This window comes from Mustela nigripes, chromosome 3 (assembly GCF_022355385.1).
Source record: "Mustela nigripes isolate SB6536 chromosome 3, MUSNIG.SB6536, whole genome shotgun sequence".
Taxonomy (NCBI): domain Eukaryota; kingdom Metazoa; phylum Chordata; class Mammalia; order Carnivora; family Mustelidae; genus Mustela; species Mustela nigripes.
The window spans coordinates 163,840,295-163,855,249 of NC_081559.1; the positions used below are offsets into that span (position 1 = coordinate 163,840,295).

At 41.6% G+C, this 14,955-nt stretch overlaps 1 protein-coding gene across 45 annotated transcripts in view; it reads left to right on the plus strand.

The window, feature by feature from the left end:
• Positions 1 to 1,570: 1,570 nt before the first annotated feature.
• RIMS2 (regulating synaptic membrane exocytosis 2) overlaps positions 1,571 to 14,955 on the plus strand; it is a 600,488-nt gene continuing 587,103 nt past the window's right edge. For 12 of the 45 annotated variants that reach the window (XM_059394985.1, XM_059394986.1, XM_059395022.1 and 9 more), the window contains exon 1: positions 1,573 to 2,071. In XM_059394985.1, the coding sequence (XP_059250968.1) occupies positions 1,896 to 2,071 (176 nt within the window). In that variant the 5' untranslated portion in view covers positions 1,573 to 1,895. Of the gene's footprint in view, positions 2,072 to 14,955 lie in introns of all 45 variants that reach the window. The other 33 variants (XM_059395004.1, XM_059395011.1, XM_059395005.1 and 30 more) reach the window with 5 other exon arrangements.

Consider the following 14,955-nt stretch of genomic DNA (forward strand, 5'->3'; position numbering starts at 1 on the left):
CAGCTGGTTTTCTTATCTTTCACTGAATCCATCTCTGTGTCTCTAAAAACAGACGCAGACGCTAACCCGATCCCCTCGCTTCTGTCTTTTCTCTCTAGACTAGGCCCCCCAGGAAGGGCCAAATAGACCCAAGCTCTTGGCCCAAGCTCAATCACCCTCCCGATTATCCCAGCACCCTCGCAGCTTCCCGGGTCCTCTTTATCCTCACACCTCTCCCAGACAAACCCTAACTCCCCCAATCGCACCTCCGTGCCTCTCCACACACCCTTGGCCGAAAGCCCTCAGTTTTCCAGAACTTCCACATCCTCACCTCCCCACCCCCCACCTCCTGCACCGGCTTCCAGGACCTCGACATCACCTGCACTCCCTACTCGCTCATAGCTCCCTCTCCCTCCCCTCAAGGAACCCCAGCGGGTCCCCTCAACCCCGGCACCGGAGGGGACCTCCCCAACCCTACACTCTCCCTCCTTCCAGGACCCCACTCACGATACCTCGGGAGCCCCTCCACGCACGCTTTCACCTCCAAGCCCGACACAGAGGCATCTCCCCCTTCTTCCGCACAGTTCCCTCCTTTCCCAAACCATAGGTGCCCCCACTCTCCAGTCCCACCCCATCTCCGGACCTGACACTGCTCCCCGGGCCCCAGGTTTCCACTTCTTTACCTCCGACCTGACCCACAGTGCGCCCCCATCTACCAAGGCTCACTCCTCGCCCCGACTCTCGACTCCTCGGGGGTCACCGCACAGGCTCGAGTTCTCCACCCCTCCCTTGAAAACTCGCTCCCCGCCCGCCCCCAGCCCACAGGTCGCGCTCGGGAGGGGTGCTTGCCAAGCGCTGGCTTGGGCGGCCGGGAGGTGACGCGGTCCCGGCGGGAGGAGCCCGGGAGGCGGAGGGGCGGAGGAGGCGCGGGCGGCGGCACCGAGCGGCGGCGGCAGCAGCGGCGGCGTAGAGAGCCGGCCCTCGGCGCCGACTCCAGGGACCCAAGGGGCGGCGGCGGCCGAGGGTCCGCGGGCAGGCGCGTGATGAGGAAGCAGCAGCGCCCGTCCCCGCTACGCGTCGGAGCGCGCTTGGATCCGGGCGTTGGCAGCCGATGGGCCCCGGCCCCGGGAATCTCCGCCGCTAGCCCCTGTCATCCCTTCCTCGCTTTCGCTTCCCCGCTCTAGCCCGGAGCGCTCTCCGGCGGCCGTGCTCGGCCCCGCGGCCCTTTCCCGGCCGTTTCTGGAGGAGTCCTCCCTCCGCGGCGCCTGAAGCCCAGAGACGCGTCAGTCGGCGGGACGGCTGAGCTGCTTCTCTGGGAAATTAGCCCCTGTGTCCTCACCACCCTCTCCGCTCCCGCCCCGGCGCCCCTCCGGTTGGCAGGACGCGGTCTCCCGGCGCTCGGAGCGAGTTCTCGGGACTCCCCCAGGGGGGCTAGTTCGCAGCTCACCCCTCTCCCCTCCGCGGCGGCGCGCGCCCCCGCCCCCGCCGGACACACTCCCGCCCGGGCCGGCGCGCCGCCCTCCCGCCCGCTCCCTCCAGTCACCCCACCCTTAGTCGTCCCCGCCACCTTACTCCACCACCCTCCCCCGCCGCTCCGCGCACACCGCGTCCCAGCCCGGCCTCCCGCTCCTTTCTGCCAAACCGCTCACTTGCCAGCCCTTCGCCCCCGGGAAGAAGAAACATTTCCCGGAGCGCACTCCTCAGCCCTCACTCCCCCCCGCGCTCGCCCTCCCCCTCCCCCCGCCCCTTTCTTTCTTTCTTGGGGGAGGGGGGGCTGTCGCCTCGGATTGAAGGCCATTGATTTGTATGTATTTGTCCCGGCGCCGGAGGCTGCCCCAGCCGCCCGCGCGGGTGCCGCCGCCGCCGCCAGTGGAGTTGCCTCCCTGCTTCCCTAGGGTGGTTAAGCTCCACCAAACATGTCGGCTCCGGTCGGGCCGCGGGGCCGCCCGGCTCCCACCCCGGCGGCCTCTCAGCCGCCCCTGCAGCCCGAGATGCCCGACCTCAGCCACCTCACGGAGGAGGAGAGGAAAATCATCCTGGCCGTCATGGATCGGCAGAAGAAAGAAGAGGAGAAGGAGCAGTCGGTGCTCAAGTAAGGACCCGGCTCCATCTTCCCGCCTCCCTCCTTACCCTCCGCCCCCACGGCCGCTGCCCTGCGGCCGCCTGCGCGCCCCGGATCGCCGCCCTCCCTCCAGCCCGCTGCGCCTGGGCCACGAGGGCTGCGGCCGGCGCCAGCAGCCGGGGCTGCTTTCTGGGTGTCAGAGCGCGGGGGTGTGTGCCGGGGAGAGAGGGCGCCGAGGCCGGCTGAGATGAGGGTGCAGAGCCCCTGGACGTTGTGATTTTCCCGGGCGTCCTTCCGGCTTCCCCCGCGGGCCAGTTTGGCTCCAGGGCCCCCACGGGGCTGAAGCTGAACCCAGGCTCCGCGCGTCCCCTCTCCTTTCCAGCCGCCCCCGCGCGGAGGCAGTGACTGGGGCAATGAATCCAATATGGCCGTGCACAGGTGCTCCCTGGCCGGGACCCGGGCGAAGGCGCGCCGCTGGGGATGCAGGCGTAGCCGTGGCGCCTCGTCCCGCGTTTCCGCAGGGCGGCTCTGCCTCCGACGCGGAGACGAGCAGAGCGGCCCACGGTCGCTGCGGGCAGGAGGGCGGCGGTGCAGGCGAGGGGCCTAAGCTCTGGCATGTCTCGGGTGGGTGTGCGGCCGCCGCCATCTTCCAGCCCCTCCCCCTCGGCGGGTTCTAACACCCTGCACTCTGCTGCTCTTCCTGTTTGCAACTAGTAAATCTGTTTAATCCCGAAGAGACTCTGGAGAGGCTCCCGTTCCTTCCACCCCAGCAGTTTGGGATGCTTCCTACCTTGTGAAGTTTTACTACTAGTGTTCGTAGTGTAGGCATCCGGGATTTTGGCGAGGGTGGGATAGTAAAAGCAGCACCCAGGCATCGGTTTAGCGCTGTGGAACTTCAGCACCAGGGAACTGTCCAGACGCATACACAGCTTTGAGACTCCTTTTCTTGTCAGGCTAGCAAAGAGATTTGTTTCTACAGGTTTGCTTTTAAATGTTTTATGGGTATTTGGTTTCTCAGTTACTGTATGAAAGAGATTGTGCAGGAGATGCGTAACCTTTTTGTGTTTTTCCAACTCAACTTTTTTTTTCTTTTTAGTGAAATGAATTATTTATTCACTAAGAGATTAACTTGTACAGTTTATGTGCTAAAGGTGGGATGCTTTTTCTGTGTGTTATCAAGTTTCCCATATTCTCCACAGAAACATACAGTTGAAAGAGTAGAGTTCCTCTGTGAAGGAACTAATACACTGACCTCTAATCATGTAAACTTTAAAAACAGGTTGTTGAATTCAGTATTCTTTAATACTTACAAAGAAACAACTTTCTGTCTACACATATATGTTTTTATATTTTAATGAAAAATAATATAATTGTGGTAACGAATGTATTAAATGTCTGAGAAAAAGAAAATTTCTCAAAAAATATTGAAGCACCAAGATAGCAAATGTTCCTGACATATTAACTGGAATAAAGAAGAATTACTTCTTCAAAGCTAATTTCTGGGTTTGGAGACTTGTTTGGGAATATGATTGATTAGTAGGCTTGGGAAATGAAAAACCGTTAAGAGATTTAAGTAGTTTATTTTAACTAATGGAGGAATAAAGCATTATTTTTAAAAGCTTTTTGAGCATCTGGTCACTTTGCTTTAAATATATGTACTGACAACAGCAAGCTTTTGAAAACTTAGAGTTTGATATTTAGATATATGAATCTATATTTTTACTATAATTGCAATAAAATTAGTGGTTCCAAAATGATGTCAAATAAAACATAGGTTTTATTTCTTTGACCCATATATTTAAATGTACAATGTGTTTTTATTTCTTTGTAGTATGCTATATCATAGTATTTGGTGGCTACTTCACTATTGTTCTGATATATAGAAATGTAAATGAACTTTTGAATACTAAATTAAGAATTACTCAGAGTGACCAGTATGTTACATTAGGAAAATGTTGTGAAAGGGTTTTTCAAGTAGGTACATTACATTACATAGATTACTTTTCTATGTAAACCTACATACTATGCAAATACATATAATGTTCATCTATTCATAATTGCACAGTTTAGGTAGAAACATTCTCTAAACACAGTCATACAGTCTATGAAATTACATTGCTGAAAAATCTGTTCATATTTATTTTAAATATCTATTTGCATTTCTACCTAACAGTCTTAGAAAGAGTCATACCTCAAAATGGCCTACCTGGTTTCAGAATTATTTTTATATTCATTTGAGCAAGAAGTTTTTTGGAGATTAAAGCATAAAGCATCTAATTTTAGATGTTGCTTAAAAATGTTTTTGGCTTTTGTAATAAAGTAAGACTAGGCAAGGAAAATGAGGAAAAGAAGACTTTATGATAGGATTATAATAAAGACTGTTTTGAAGAATTTTATGATTTATTAAATAATATCAGTATTGGATATTAAGTTATAAATACTATATGTAAGAAAAAGTGACACTAGTGTTCATCAATAATTACTATTTTTCATTAAGTTTTAGGGGCCATTCATCTGTTCAAGACAACATTATCCTTTGTTTTTCTTTAGTAATGTCCATTTAATTGCATGTTAACATCTATTCTGAGAGAAGGTCATGGGCAGAGAGAAACTGAAACTCTAGTTCATGTCTGTAACAACTATGTTAAAAGTTAAGTTTGTAACAACTATATTAAAAGATAAGTTTGATGTGTGAAAATTTGAAACCATTGGATGAAGATATTTTCATACTAAGTATTCATACAGAGTGGGGCATACATCCTAAAGTATACATCACGAGATGATACGTTGGAGTAGAGGAAGAGAGTATTAAAACATATTTCTATTTGAAATTTGAAAAAGAAAAGTTTTATTTGAAAAATAGATTTGAAAAAGAAAATAAGTTTTACTGATATTTAACATATAGATTTATGATGTTAAGATGCATATAATTTATGAATAAATATATGTATATTAAGAAGCTCATGCCTGAGATAGATTGTAGATTTTAATGAGAGGTGAGCAATCAAAGGAGATTGAGACCACTATTGAGACCATTACTATAGTAATCTTTCTCTTTGGGAAGAGATTAAGTAAGAACCATTTATACTTGATTATTAGCAATTTCTTCAAAGCCTTGTTGAACATCCACATACTCAAGAAATCTTCTGTCACCATCAAGTAATTTCATTTTACATGGGATTGAGATACTAAAATTTTGGAAGCATTTTTATATCTCAGTGGATCCCTCAATAGATCAATAATTACTTTTATTTATCTTTACATGAAAATTCTTTTATAGTTTTAGTTTTGATAACTCAATCTACTGGTAAAATCTATAGTGTTCTTTTACTTATTAATATTTTTAAGCCTTGTCTTTCAAAGAAAAAAAAGTACTCTTCTTTGGAGTCTGTTTTGCAGCATCTTTAACACCTGCACATATTAGGTACCTAATAGGTAATGTTGATATGACTTGTGGTAATGTTAATGAGGCAGATTATTAATTTTATTGGGAAATGAAGAATAATTTCTTTGAAAGAAAAGCATAATTTATTAAGTTTATATTTTTCAGTGAGGTATTTTTTTTTGGATGTGGTATTGTGAAAAAAATGTATGAGAAAAACAAAACCACCGAAATCAATAGGAAAGCATTCATTTAGTAAGTGTTTATTGAGTTTCTACTATGTGCATATCTTAGTCTTTCAGTTGAGGGTTTTTTAAAATAACAAATTAGAAATTATGTTTCTTGATGTATAAATTATTTTTTTATCATTAGTTTGGCTTTTCTGTTAATGTCAAAGGGATAATTTATTCCCCAAAAAAAGGAAGTCAAGAGTAGAAGTTTCATGATAGATCAGAGTGACAATTTAGCTTACATTTAAAACAGAGATGAGCAGTTCTAGATTTTTTAAGTAATTTAATTTTAAGAGCATTTTTCAAAGTCAATTTATAAGCTTCTTTATTTAATGGGTAATATTTACCCATAGTACAAAATTTCTTAGCTTGCTTTTCCCTAAGCCAGAGGCAATGACTCTTGTCAGTTTTTTGTATACCGTTCTAGAAATATTCTATATGTAGGAGTAGATATGTGTGTACATCACACATATGTCTGTGCGTGCACACAGGTATATGGATGTTTGTGTGTACATATAAAAAACACAAATGTGTATTGCAGTTTACTTTTTAGGAGATCAGTTCCACACCTTTTAATATATAGTTTTCTCATTCATTTTAATGCTGCATAAGATCTCATTTTGTAAATACTCTTTAATTTCTTTAACTAGAGCCATATTTTTGGATATTTAGGCTGATTCGAATTATTTTGCCATTAGAAACAGCACTGTGATAAATATCTTTGTACATATATAATTTCCTATGTATGTGAATATATCTTTGGAATAAATTCCTAGAAATGCATTGTTGGGTCAAAAGTTCAGTGTATTTTAAATTTTAATAAATATTGCCCAATTTACTTTCACAGAGTAAGTATGTACAAGTGACATAAACTAGGGAGACTCTTACATCCTTTCCAATTCAGTGTGATAATCTTTGCCAAAATATAGTTTGGTGAGAAATATGCCGTTGTAGATTTAATTGAAATTTTCTTATTATCCGTGAGGCTGAGAGCCTTTTACATTTGTTTAAAGTCTTGTTTTTTCTGTTGGTCATTTTTAGTGATTGTAGAAGCTCTTTTTATTGTCATTTGCTTTATGACTTTTTTTATTGGTCAGGATTTTTTAAAAATGTGTTTGAATTTATTACTTTTTGTTTTATGGCTTTGGGGTTTGTGATATAGTTAGAATGATCTCCTCATTCTAATATTTAAAAACCTACCATATTGTCTTCTCACAGCTAAATGAATTTTTTGTTGTTAAATGAATTTTTAAGAAGAAAGCATGTCAAATAATAGATGTGATTTGATTATGAAGACTTTTAAATAAAAATCATTATTGTACACCTAAATAGCCATGGCCATTGTCAAAAATTGAAAACCAATAGTTCCGAAGAATTTAAAATGCATTCTAAAACATTGATTGGCATTTTATGAGACAATACATAATAATATAAAGTACATCTTTATATATCTTCTATATTTTAAAGTAACTAGGACAATTAAATAATATCTTCTTGTTAACAATATATATTGATAAAGAACCAATCACACTGTCTGACAAAGAGAGAGGCAACGGAGGCAAGAGTGAGGGACCAGATGGATTTTGACTCGAAACCTTATTTTACCAATTAATAACAGTAAGGTCTTACTTATGTTGTTAAGTACTCTGAGCCCATGTTTCCTCCTCTCTATTCTCTGAATAATAATGCCTACCTTGAAGGATTGCTGTGATCAATATAGAGTAAATGCCCTGGCATAAGTAGGCATGCAACAAATAGTTGTTATTAACTGATTCTAGACATGACATCAGTTTCTAGACCTTAATATTATTATAGCATTCCTGTGTGAAATCTTAGCTTTTCTTTTCTTTCTTTCTTTCTTTTTTTTATTTTTTAACTGAGACATTCTCTTCCTTGTCTACTGGGACATTAAAAGAATACCTGAAGATTCTAAAGTGACTTCATTATTTATCTAGAAGGTCAGGGTGGAGAGGGGAGGTGATGGATTGGAAACAGTTTCCTCAGCAAAAACCATTCTTAGAGAGTCTGAAAAAAAAAAAAGGAGTAGTAGTAAAAATAATACAGGAAATTATTGGTTTTCAGGAAGATACTGATTGTCTTGGGCGAATGAGGGAACTAGTTTGTGCACATTGTTCTTAGATTTGTCTGGGATCAATTTTTTTACTCTACTAATATGTATTTATTTGTCTTATTCATATTATATCAGAGATTCAGAGACTCTCATCATGTTAATGGATTCTGAAGAATTATTACAGTTCAGAGTGCACCCCTCCTTTGCGTTGCTTCTCAGATGCATGCAATCTTTGTATGACTTGCCTCATTCTCATCTTTCTGACCTTAGCTTCTTTTTTTCCTTTTTTTTTTTAAAGTTTTATTTATTTGACATAGAGAGAGAGAGACAGCGAGAGAGGGAACATAAGCAGAGGGAGTGGGAGAGGGAGAAGCAGGCTTCCTGCCCAGCAGGGCTGTATCCCAGGACCCTGGGATCATGACCTGAGCCGAAGGCAAATGCTCAGCGTCTCAGCCACCTGGGTGCCCCTGACCTTGGCTTCAAGTTTGTGTCCTTAGAGAACTCCTTCTTGCCCACATATTCATAAGTATCTTCTTTCTTCTTTTTCACAACATCTTTAACATTTCTCCAGTTATGCTTATTAAAGTTTACAATTTCCTTATTTGCTTATGGTCTGTCTACTCTGATAGATTATAAACTTCAGGGGAGCAACCCTTCTGTCCTTCTGTCCTGCCATTTCAGCCTTGTCTTCTGACCCAACACAATGCTTTATGCATAGTAGTACTCAAAAGTATTAGTTGGGTGAATGAATGAAACATGGGGAATGAGATACTGTGTTCATTTAGGTACTGCTTTCTTTCAAGGTGAAATTCAATGATCTAAAAGAAAAAAATTTGCTCAGGTTGTGGTGCCCTTATTTTTGAAATCAGCTATAATTTTAAACATATGTCCAATGTTGCTTATATTGCTAGAAGCAAACTTACAGTGTTCGTGTATGATTGCAAATCATCTTTTTTTTAGACTAAGCACATATCTGTTTTAACTAGAAACCAGAAGAAATTGTGATATGTCATTTTGAAATTTTAATTATTTTTTCATATAAGGGATATTTGGCTTTAAGAATTATTACATTACTTTCAAAGTGTTTGACAATTTCTAATGTGCTTAATAGAGCTGAATGGTAAGTGAAGTACAAAATATTTTGGATAGAAACAATTCTCCCCAGAGACAGACAGTTGGAGGCCAACTATAATCATATGAACACATTGAAATGTAAAGTGTCATGAAAAAACACAGTAAGGGTGTTTTTCGTATGTTATGACCATAGTAAAAAATATGTCAGACTAATCAAGTGAGAATGTTGTCTCTTTGGTATTGTTTGAGGGTGTCACACATTTTATCCTTTTAAATTCTTTAGAAATTTTACTCCTACTAGACATTAAAGATTCTAGAGAATAGAGATACTGTTGTATTCACTAGTCATCTGATGAAATACAGATATCTATCTCTGGGTGTTAAAACACTTTGTACCATTATCAGCAAACCCTTTAAGAACTCACTATAAGGAACATGATAAACCACAGTTACAGTATTGCATGATGAGTGCTAGGAGACCACCGTGCACAATGAATCATGGATATATTTATAGAAGACGAGCACTTGATCTGGTTTTGGAGGGGATGACATCTAGGCTGAGGCTCAAAGGATGAGTAGATGTTAGTTGGGCAGAGAAAGATATTCTAAGCAAAAATACTAAAACTCCCAAGTTTTCCTACCCCAGGGTTTAGCTTTGTAATAGAGAGGCAGGACATGGTCAAGAAACTGACTTGAAGTGGTTTAGAAGGTCTGGAACATAGGGTTTATTAGAGGTGAGTCAGTAGAGGAGACTTGAGAGATGGCAGTGGTGAGAGCTTCAAAGACTTTATATATTTTTCTTTTGGTTCAGATTTAATCCTGAAGGCAGTAGGGAGTCATGGAGGGATTTTAAGTAGCGACACAGTATAATTAGACTTTTGTTGGAAAAAAACACCATTCAGTCTGAGGGATTGATGAGAATGTGTAATGCTAGAGACAAGAGCAGTAGTTAGGAGATTCTTCTAGTAATCCAGATGATACATGAGGGAGATACGAAAGAAGGCAGTCCCGGTGGAGGTGAAGAGGCAGGAGACCTTTAGAAATATTTGGGAGCCAAATTACTGGAATTTGCCAACGGTGTGTAAAGGGTCAAGTAAGCTCTTAGGATGCCTGGTGCGCTCAACTGACCGCTATACGTAATATGTATCTTTGTTCATCTGATGGCCAACTCTCTGCATGGGTCTAGTCTCAGAATCTGAGTTCTCTTGAGAGAGCCCGTGGGGGAGGCTTCTTTTATTGTTTTACTTACTCTAAACAGTTTATAATGTGGATGTTTATAGAAGTGACTACATCTTGTGATACAGTGGGGTAGGATGGAAATAATAGAGTAGTAATAGGAAGGGCAAAAGGGGGAAAGAAGAGAAGGCGAAGAAAAAGGGGAGAAGAAGAAGATCAGGACTATTTAAATCCATTCATAATTGTGAGGAAGCCTACTTAATATTTTAGCTTCAAAAACTTTTTTGTTTTTATACTGAATATATTACCATTGTATAGTTTTTTCAGAACTGCAGGTCTGTTTTCCTTTTATTGAACATTCCTTGCTCCCAGTGACAACTTCATCTCAGTGAATTTCACTTTGGGTGTTTTTTTTTTTTTTCTTTTAAAGATTTCATTTAATTATTTGACACAGAGAGAGAAATCGTAAGTAGGCAGAGAGGCTGGCAGAGAGAGAGAGGGAAGCAGGCTCCCTGCTGTACAGAGAGCCCAATGTGGGGCTCGATCCTAGGACCCTAAGATCATGACCTGAGCTGAAGGCAGAGGCTTAACCCACTGAGCCACCCAGGCACCCCTGGGTGTTTTAAACTATTACACAATTTTTGTTTTGTATAGTAGATTTAACTAGGACAAATTTTTTTTTTTTAAGCTTACCTTCTGCATTTATTTATTTATTTTTAAAAAAAAATTTTTATTTTTTATAAACATGTATTTTTATCCCCAGGGGTACAGGTCTGTGAATCAGCACTCACCAAAGCACATACCCTCCCCAATGTCCATAACCCCACCCCCCTTCTCCCAACTCCCCTCCCCCCAGCAACCCTCAGTTTGTTTTGTAAGATTAAGAGTCACTTATGGTTTGTCTCCCTCCCAATCCCATCTTGTTTCATTGATTCTTCTCCTACCCACTTAAGCCCCCATGTTGTATCACCACTTCCTCATATCAGGGAGATCATATGATAGTTGTCTTTCTCTGCTTGACTTATTTCGCTAAGCATGATACGCTCTAGTTCCATCCATGTTGTTGCAAATGGCAAGATTTCATTTCTTTTGATGGCTGCATAGTATTCCATTGTGTATATATACCACATCTTCTTGATCCATTCATCTGTTGATGGACATCTAGGTTCTTTCCATAGTTTGGCTATTGTGGACATTGCTGCTATAAACATTCGGGTGCACGTGCCTCTTTGGATCACTACGTTTGTATCTTTAGGCTCGGTGAGCTCAAAATTTTTTTTTTTTTTTTAAGATTTTTAAAAACTTTATTTGACAGAGAGAGAGCACGAGACAGAGAGAGAAAGAGAGAACGCTCTCAAGCAGGGAGAGCAGCAGAGGGAGGAGAACCAGACTCCCTACTGAGCAAGGAGCCCTATGTGGGACTAAATTCCAGGACCCTGGGATCATGACCTGAGCTGAGGGCCAGTGCTTAACCGAATGAGCCACCTGGGCACCCTACGAATTTCCTTTTTTGTATATATTCCTACGTGACCTCCTAGGGAATTTTGGAAATGTAAGTGTAGTTCAGGAAAGTGTAGGAAAGATATTAGCTGTGGAGATGACATTGTAGTTGGTGAACATTCTGTTCTTTTTTGTATTAGTGAATTACTGCAGATTTCAGTCAGTGTTGTGTTATGAAAGAGAGATAAGTTTTGTTGGATTTTGTGATGGGCAGTTTCAGAAATAGTATTAGAAATAGGATTATAGAAAGGGAAAAGTTAAGAACACAGCTAGACCCAGAATTGATACAATATTATTTCACCTGCCTCTTTCTAGAACTGTTGTTACCCACCCAAACCATAGGCAACTAGATAGTATAAATTAGGCTAAGAATGGACAACTTTTCTACAGTTTATGTATTATGAACATGTATTGTATCTATGTTATATATATATGTTAAAAAGCTGTAATTTGTGTTTTCCATATCATATGGTGGTGGCATTTAGAGTTAAGAACTTTTATACAGTTTATAGATTATAAATATTTAACATTCTTATGTAACACTCAGAATTTGGTAGGTTCTGCTACTGCTACACAGAGATGCTGGTTAAAAGCTCCTTTAGACACAGGAAGAAGATGGAACTCTCTATGCACTTAGGCAGTTTTTTTTTTTTTCCCCCCCTCCTAAGTTTATGTTCAGCTGTTAGGGAAAAATAACTTAGCAGTTTCCTGCATCCTGCAACTCAGATTCTGGGATGCTAAAACTGGGAAAAAAAGTTTATACTAAACTGTATAGCTAGATAACAGAATAACCATAATGGTAGTTTTGGTAAAGGGTTTGCTTCTCAGGCACATACATGAACAATCTGTTTCATCATAATCACATCACACAGAATCCCTTTTGACTTAAAGCTGAAAGAGTTAATGCTTTTATTCACACACAAATTTTTTTTCCTGTAAAAAAAATGAATTTTGTAGTGGAGATAGCTAGGCTTTCATCAAAGATTTATATTCCTCTTTCACAGAGTTGTTGCTGTCCCGGCCTGGGCTACCTTTTCCAGCTTTCCTTGTTTCTAAATGGGTTCTTGTGATTAAGTTCTGGCTAATGATTTAACCTTGCCTTCCCTGGCACTCCCTCTCGTGTCCCCCCCTCCCCCGCTAGACTTTATATGAATAAGAGATACATTTCTGTGTTAAGGCACTGATTTTTAGGAGTGTATCTATTACTGTGGCTATCTTAAGTAATGTCAATTTCCTTATTATCTGTTATTTATTTAATTCTGGGAAAATTTTACTTAGAAAGGATGTTTTTACTCAGAAAGGATTATTTGATTCTGGGAAAGTTTTACATCAGAAAGGATGAGTACTAACATGGATGGAACTGGAGGGTATGATGCTAAGTGAAGTAAGTGAATCAGAGAAAGACAATTATATGGTTTCACTCATATGTGGAACATAAGAAACAGGGCAGAGGACTGTAGGGGAGGGGAGGGAAAACAGAATGGGAAGTCATCAGAGAGGAAGAAAAACCATGAGAGATTTTTTTTTTTTTTTTTTAAAGATTTTTATTTATTTATTTGAGAGAGAGACAGTGAGAGAGAGCATGAGCGAGGAGAAGGTCAGAGAGTGAAGCAGACTCCCCATGGAGCTGGGAGCCTGATGTGGGACTCGATCCCGGGACTCCGGGATCATGACCTGAGCTGAAGGCAGTCGTCCAACCAACTGAGCCACCCAGGCGTCCCGAGAGATTTTTTTTTTTAAGAGTTTATTTATTTGTCAGAGAGAGAGAGGGAGAGAGAGTGAGCACAGGCAGAGTGGCAGGCTGAGGCAGAGGGAGAATCAGGCTCCCTGCCAAGCAAGGAGCCCAATGTGGGACTCGATCCCAGGACGCTGGATCATGACCTGAGCCGAAGGCAGCTGCTTAACCGACTGAGCCACCCAGGCGCCCCACCATGAGAGACTCTTAACTCTGGTAAACAAACTGAGGGTTGCTGGAGGGGAACCGGGTGGGGGGATCGGGTAACTGGGTGATGGGCATTAAGGAGGGCACGTGATGTGATGAGCACTGGGTGTTACATGAAACTGATAAATTATTGAACACTACACCTGAAACTAATGATGTACTGTAAGTTGGCTAATTGAATTAAAAACAACAACAACAACAACAACAAAGAACTTTGGTAAAGTTTTAAAGTTCCCAGCTGCACTAGTCAACTCCAGAAGTACTTCCATGGTAATGAACTTTATTACCACAGGTTGATTTGTCTTTAATGATTAGTCTAAGTTAACTTAAGTCTTAAGTTAGCCATAGGATTCTTGAATACAGAATTTACCAGGAAAGGATTGTTCTATCTGCTTGGTGACTACTGGGCTGTACCCCAACTGGGGATTTGTTCCTGAGTTTGCAAGAAGGTACATCTACTGAATCATAAAAGAGACACTTGCTCTGGAAGCAGAGGTAGACACAGACTTCATGATGAGACAAAAAAATGTGCAATCCTAGGATCCATTTTAGAATAAATTGAAGTCTTGTGTTAGAACTTTTGCAGGGTGAAGCCTAATGGTTAAGTTCCATTTCCAAACTAAAGGTTAGGAAGCTTTATAGAAATTGTAAGTGAATTTTGTAAGACCAGAAAGAGATACAGTTGAATGTCGTTGAACTTTTATTACTGCATGTTACATATTTTTCCCTTTAACCCTCTTGATCTACTCCTGCTCTACTACTTTTCAAAACCTCACTTTGCTGTATACAGTGGAGGCTGACCTCTATGGATTGCACCAATGGGCTCTCTTGTCCCTGACTTTCAGTTGGTTTGGAGGGAAGGGGGGACAGTGAGGTCATAATATTTTTCCCAGTCTTCCTTCGGAGTAGGCCTTTACAGTTGGTTGTCTGTCTACTGAAAACAACAGTTCTATCTGCTGGCCCTCTTAGTATAGCTACTTTCTTCTGGTTCTAGCCCACCTGTACTGCTTGTTGGTTTCCTTAAGCCATGCCCACACCTTTGTAAAATAGTCTCTTTATTAAACACTAGTTACTCAGTTTGGATATGCCATCTGTTTGCTTTGCTGTGGTTCAGTAAAAGTTTATTGGGATTGTGAATGTGAATGGACCATGACTTGAGGTATTCACAATCTACTTTCTTCAATATATCCACAGTAATCTTTTAACGAATCCCTCTGTATGTCATGTTCTTTAATTCTTTGGTTATGCACATGCCCTTACTCTGTACCTGGTGAGCAGTTTTGTGTCCGCCTCCATTGCCAGGAAGAGATACAGTTCTTTGATATATGTGTTAGCTGTCTCTTCTCTCAATTGTTACAGCATTTTGTATATAACTTTTTAAAATAATGTTTCTGATATGCAACAGTAGTTACCAATGTCTACTTTCTTGTTAGTATCACTGGTTTCTTTGAAGTCCTGGGGCAAGTCTAATCATCTTTTTATGCCCAGGGCAGTACCAGGCATATAGTTGTTAGCCAATAAGCATTTGTTAATAAAACT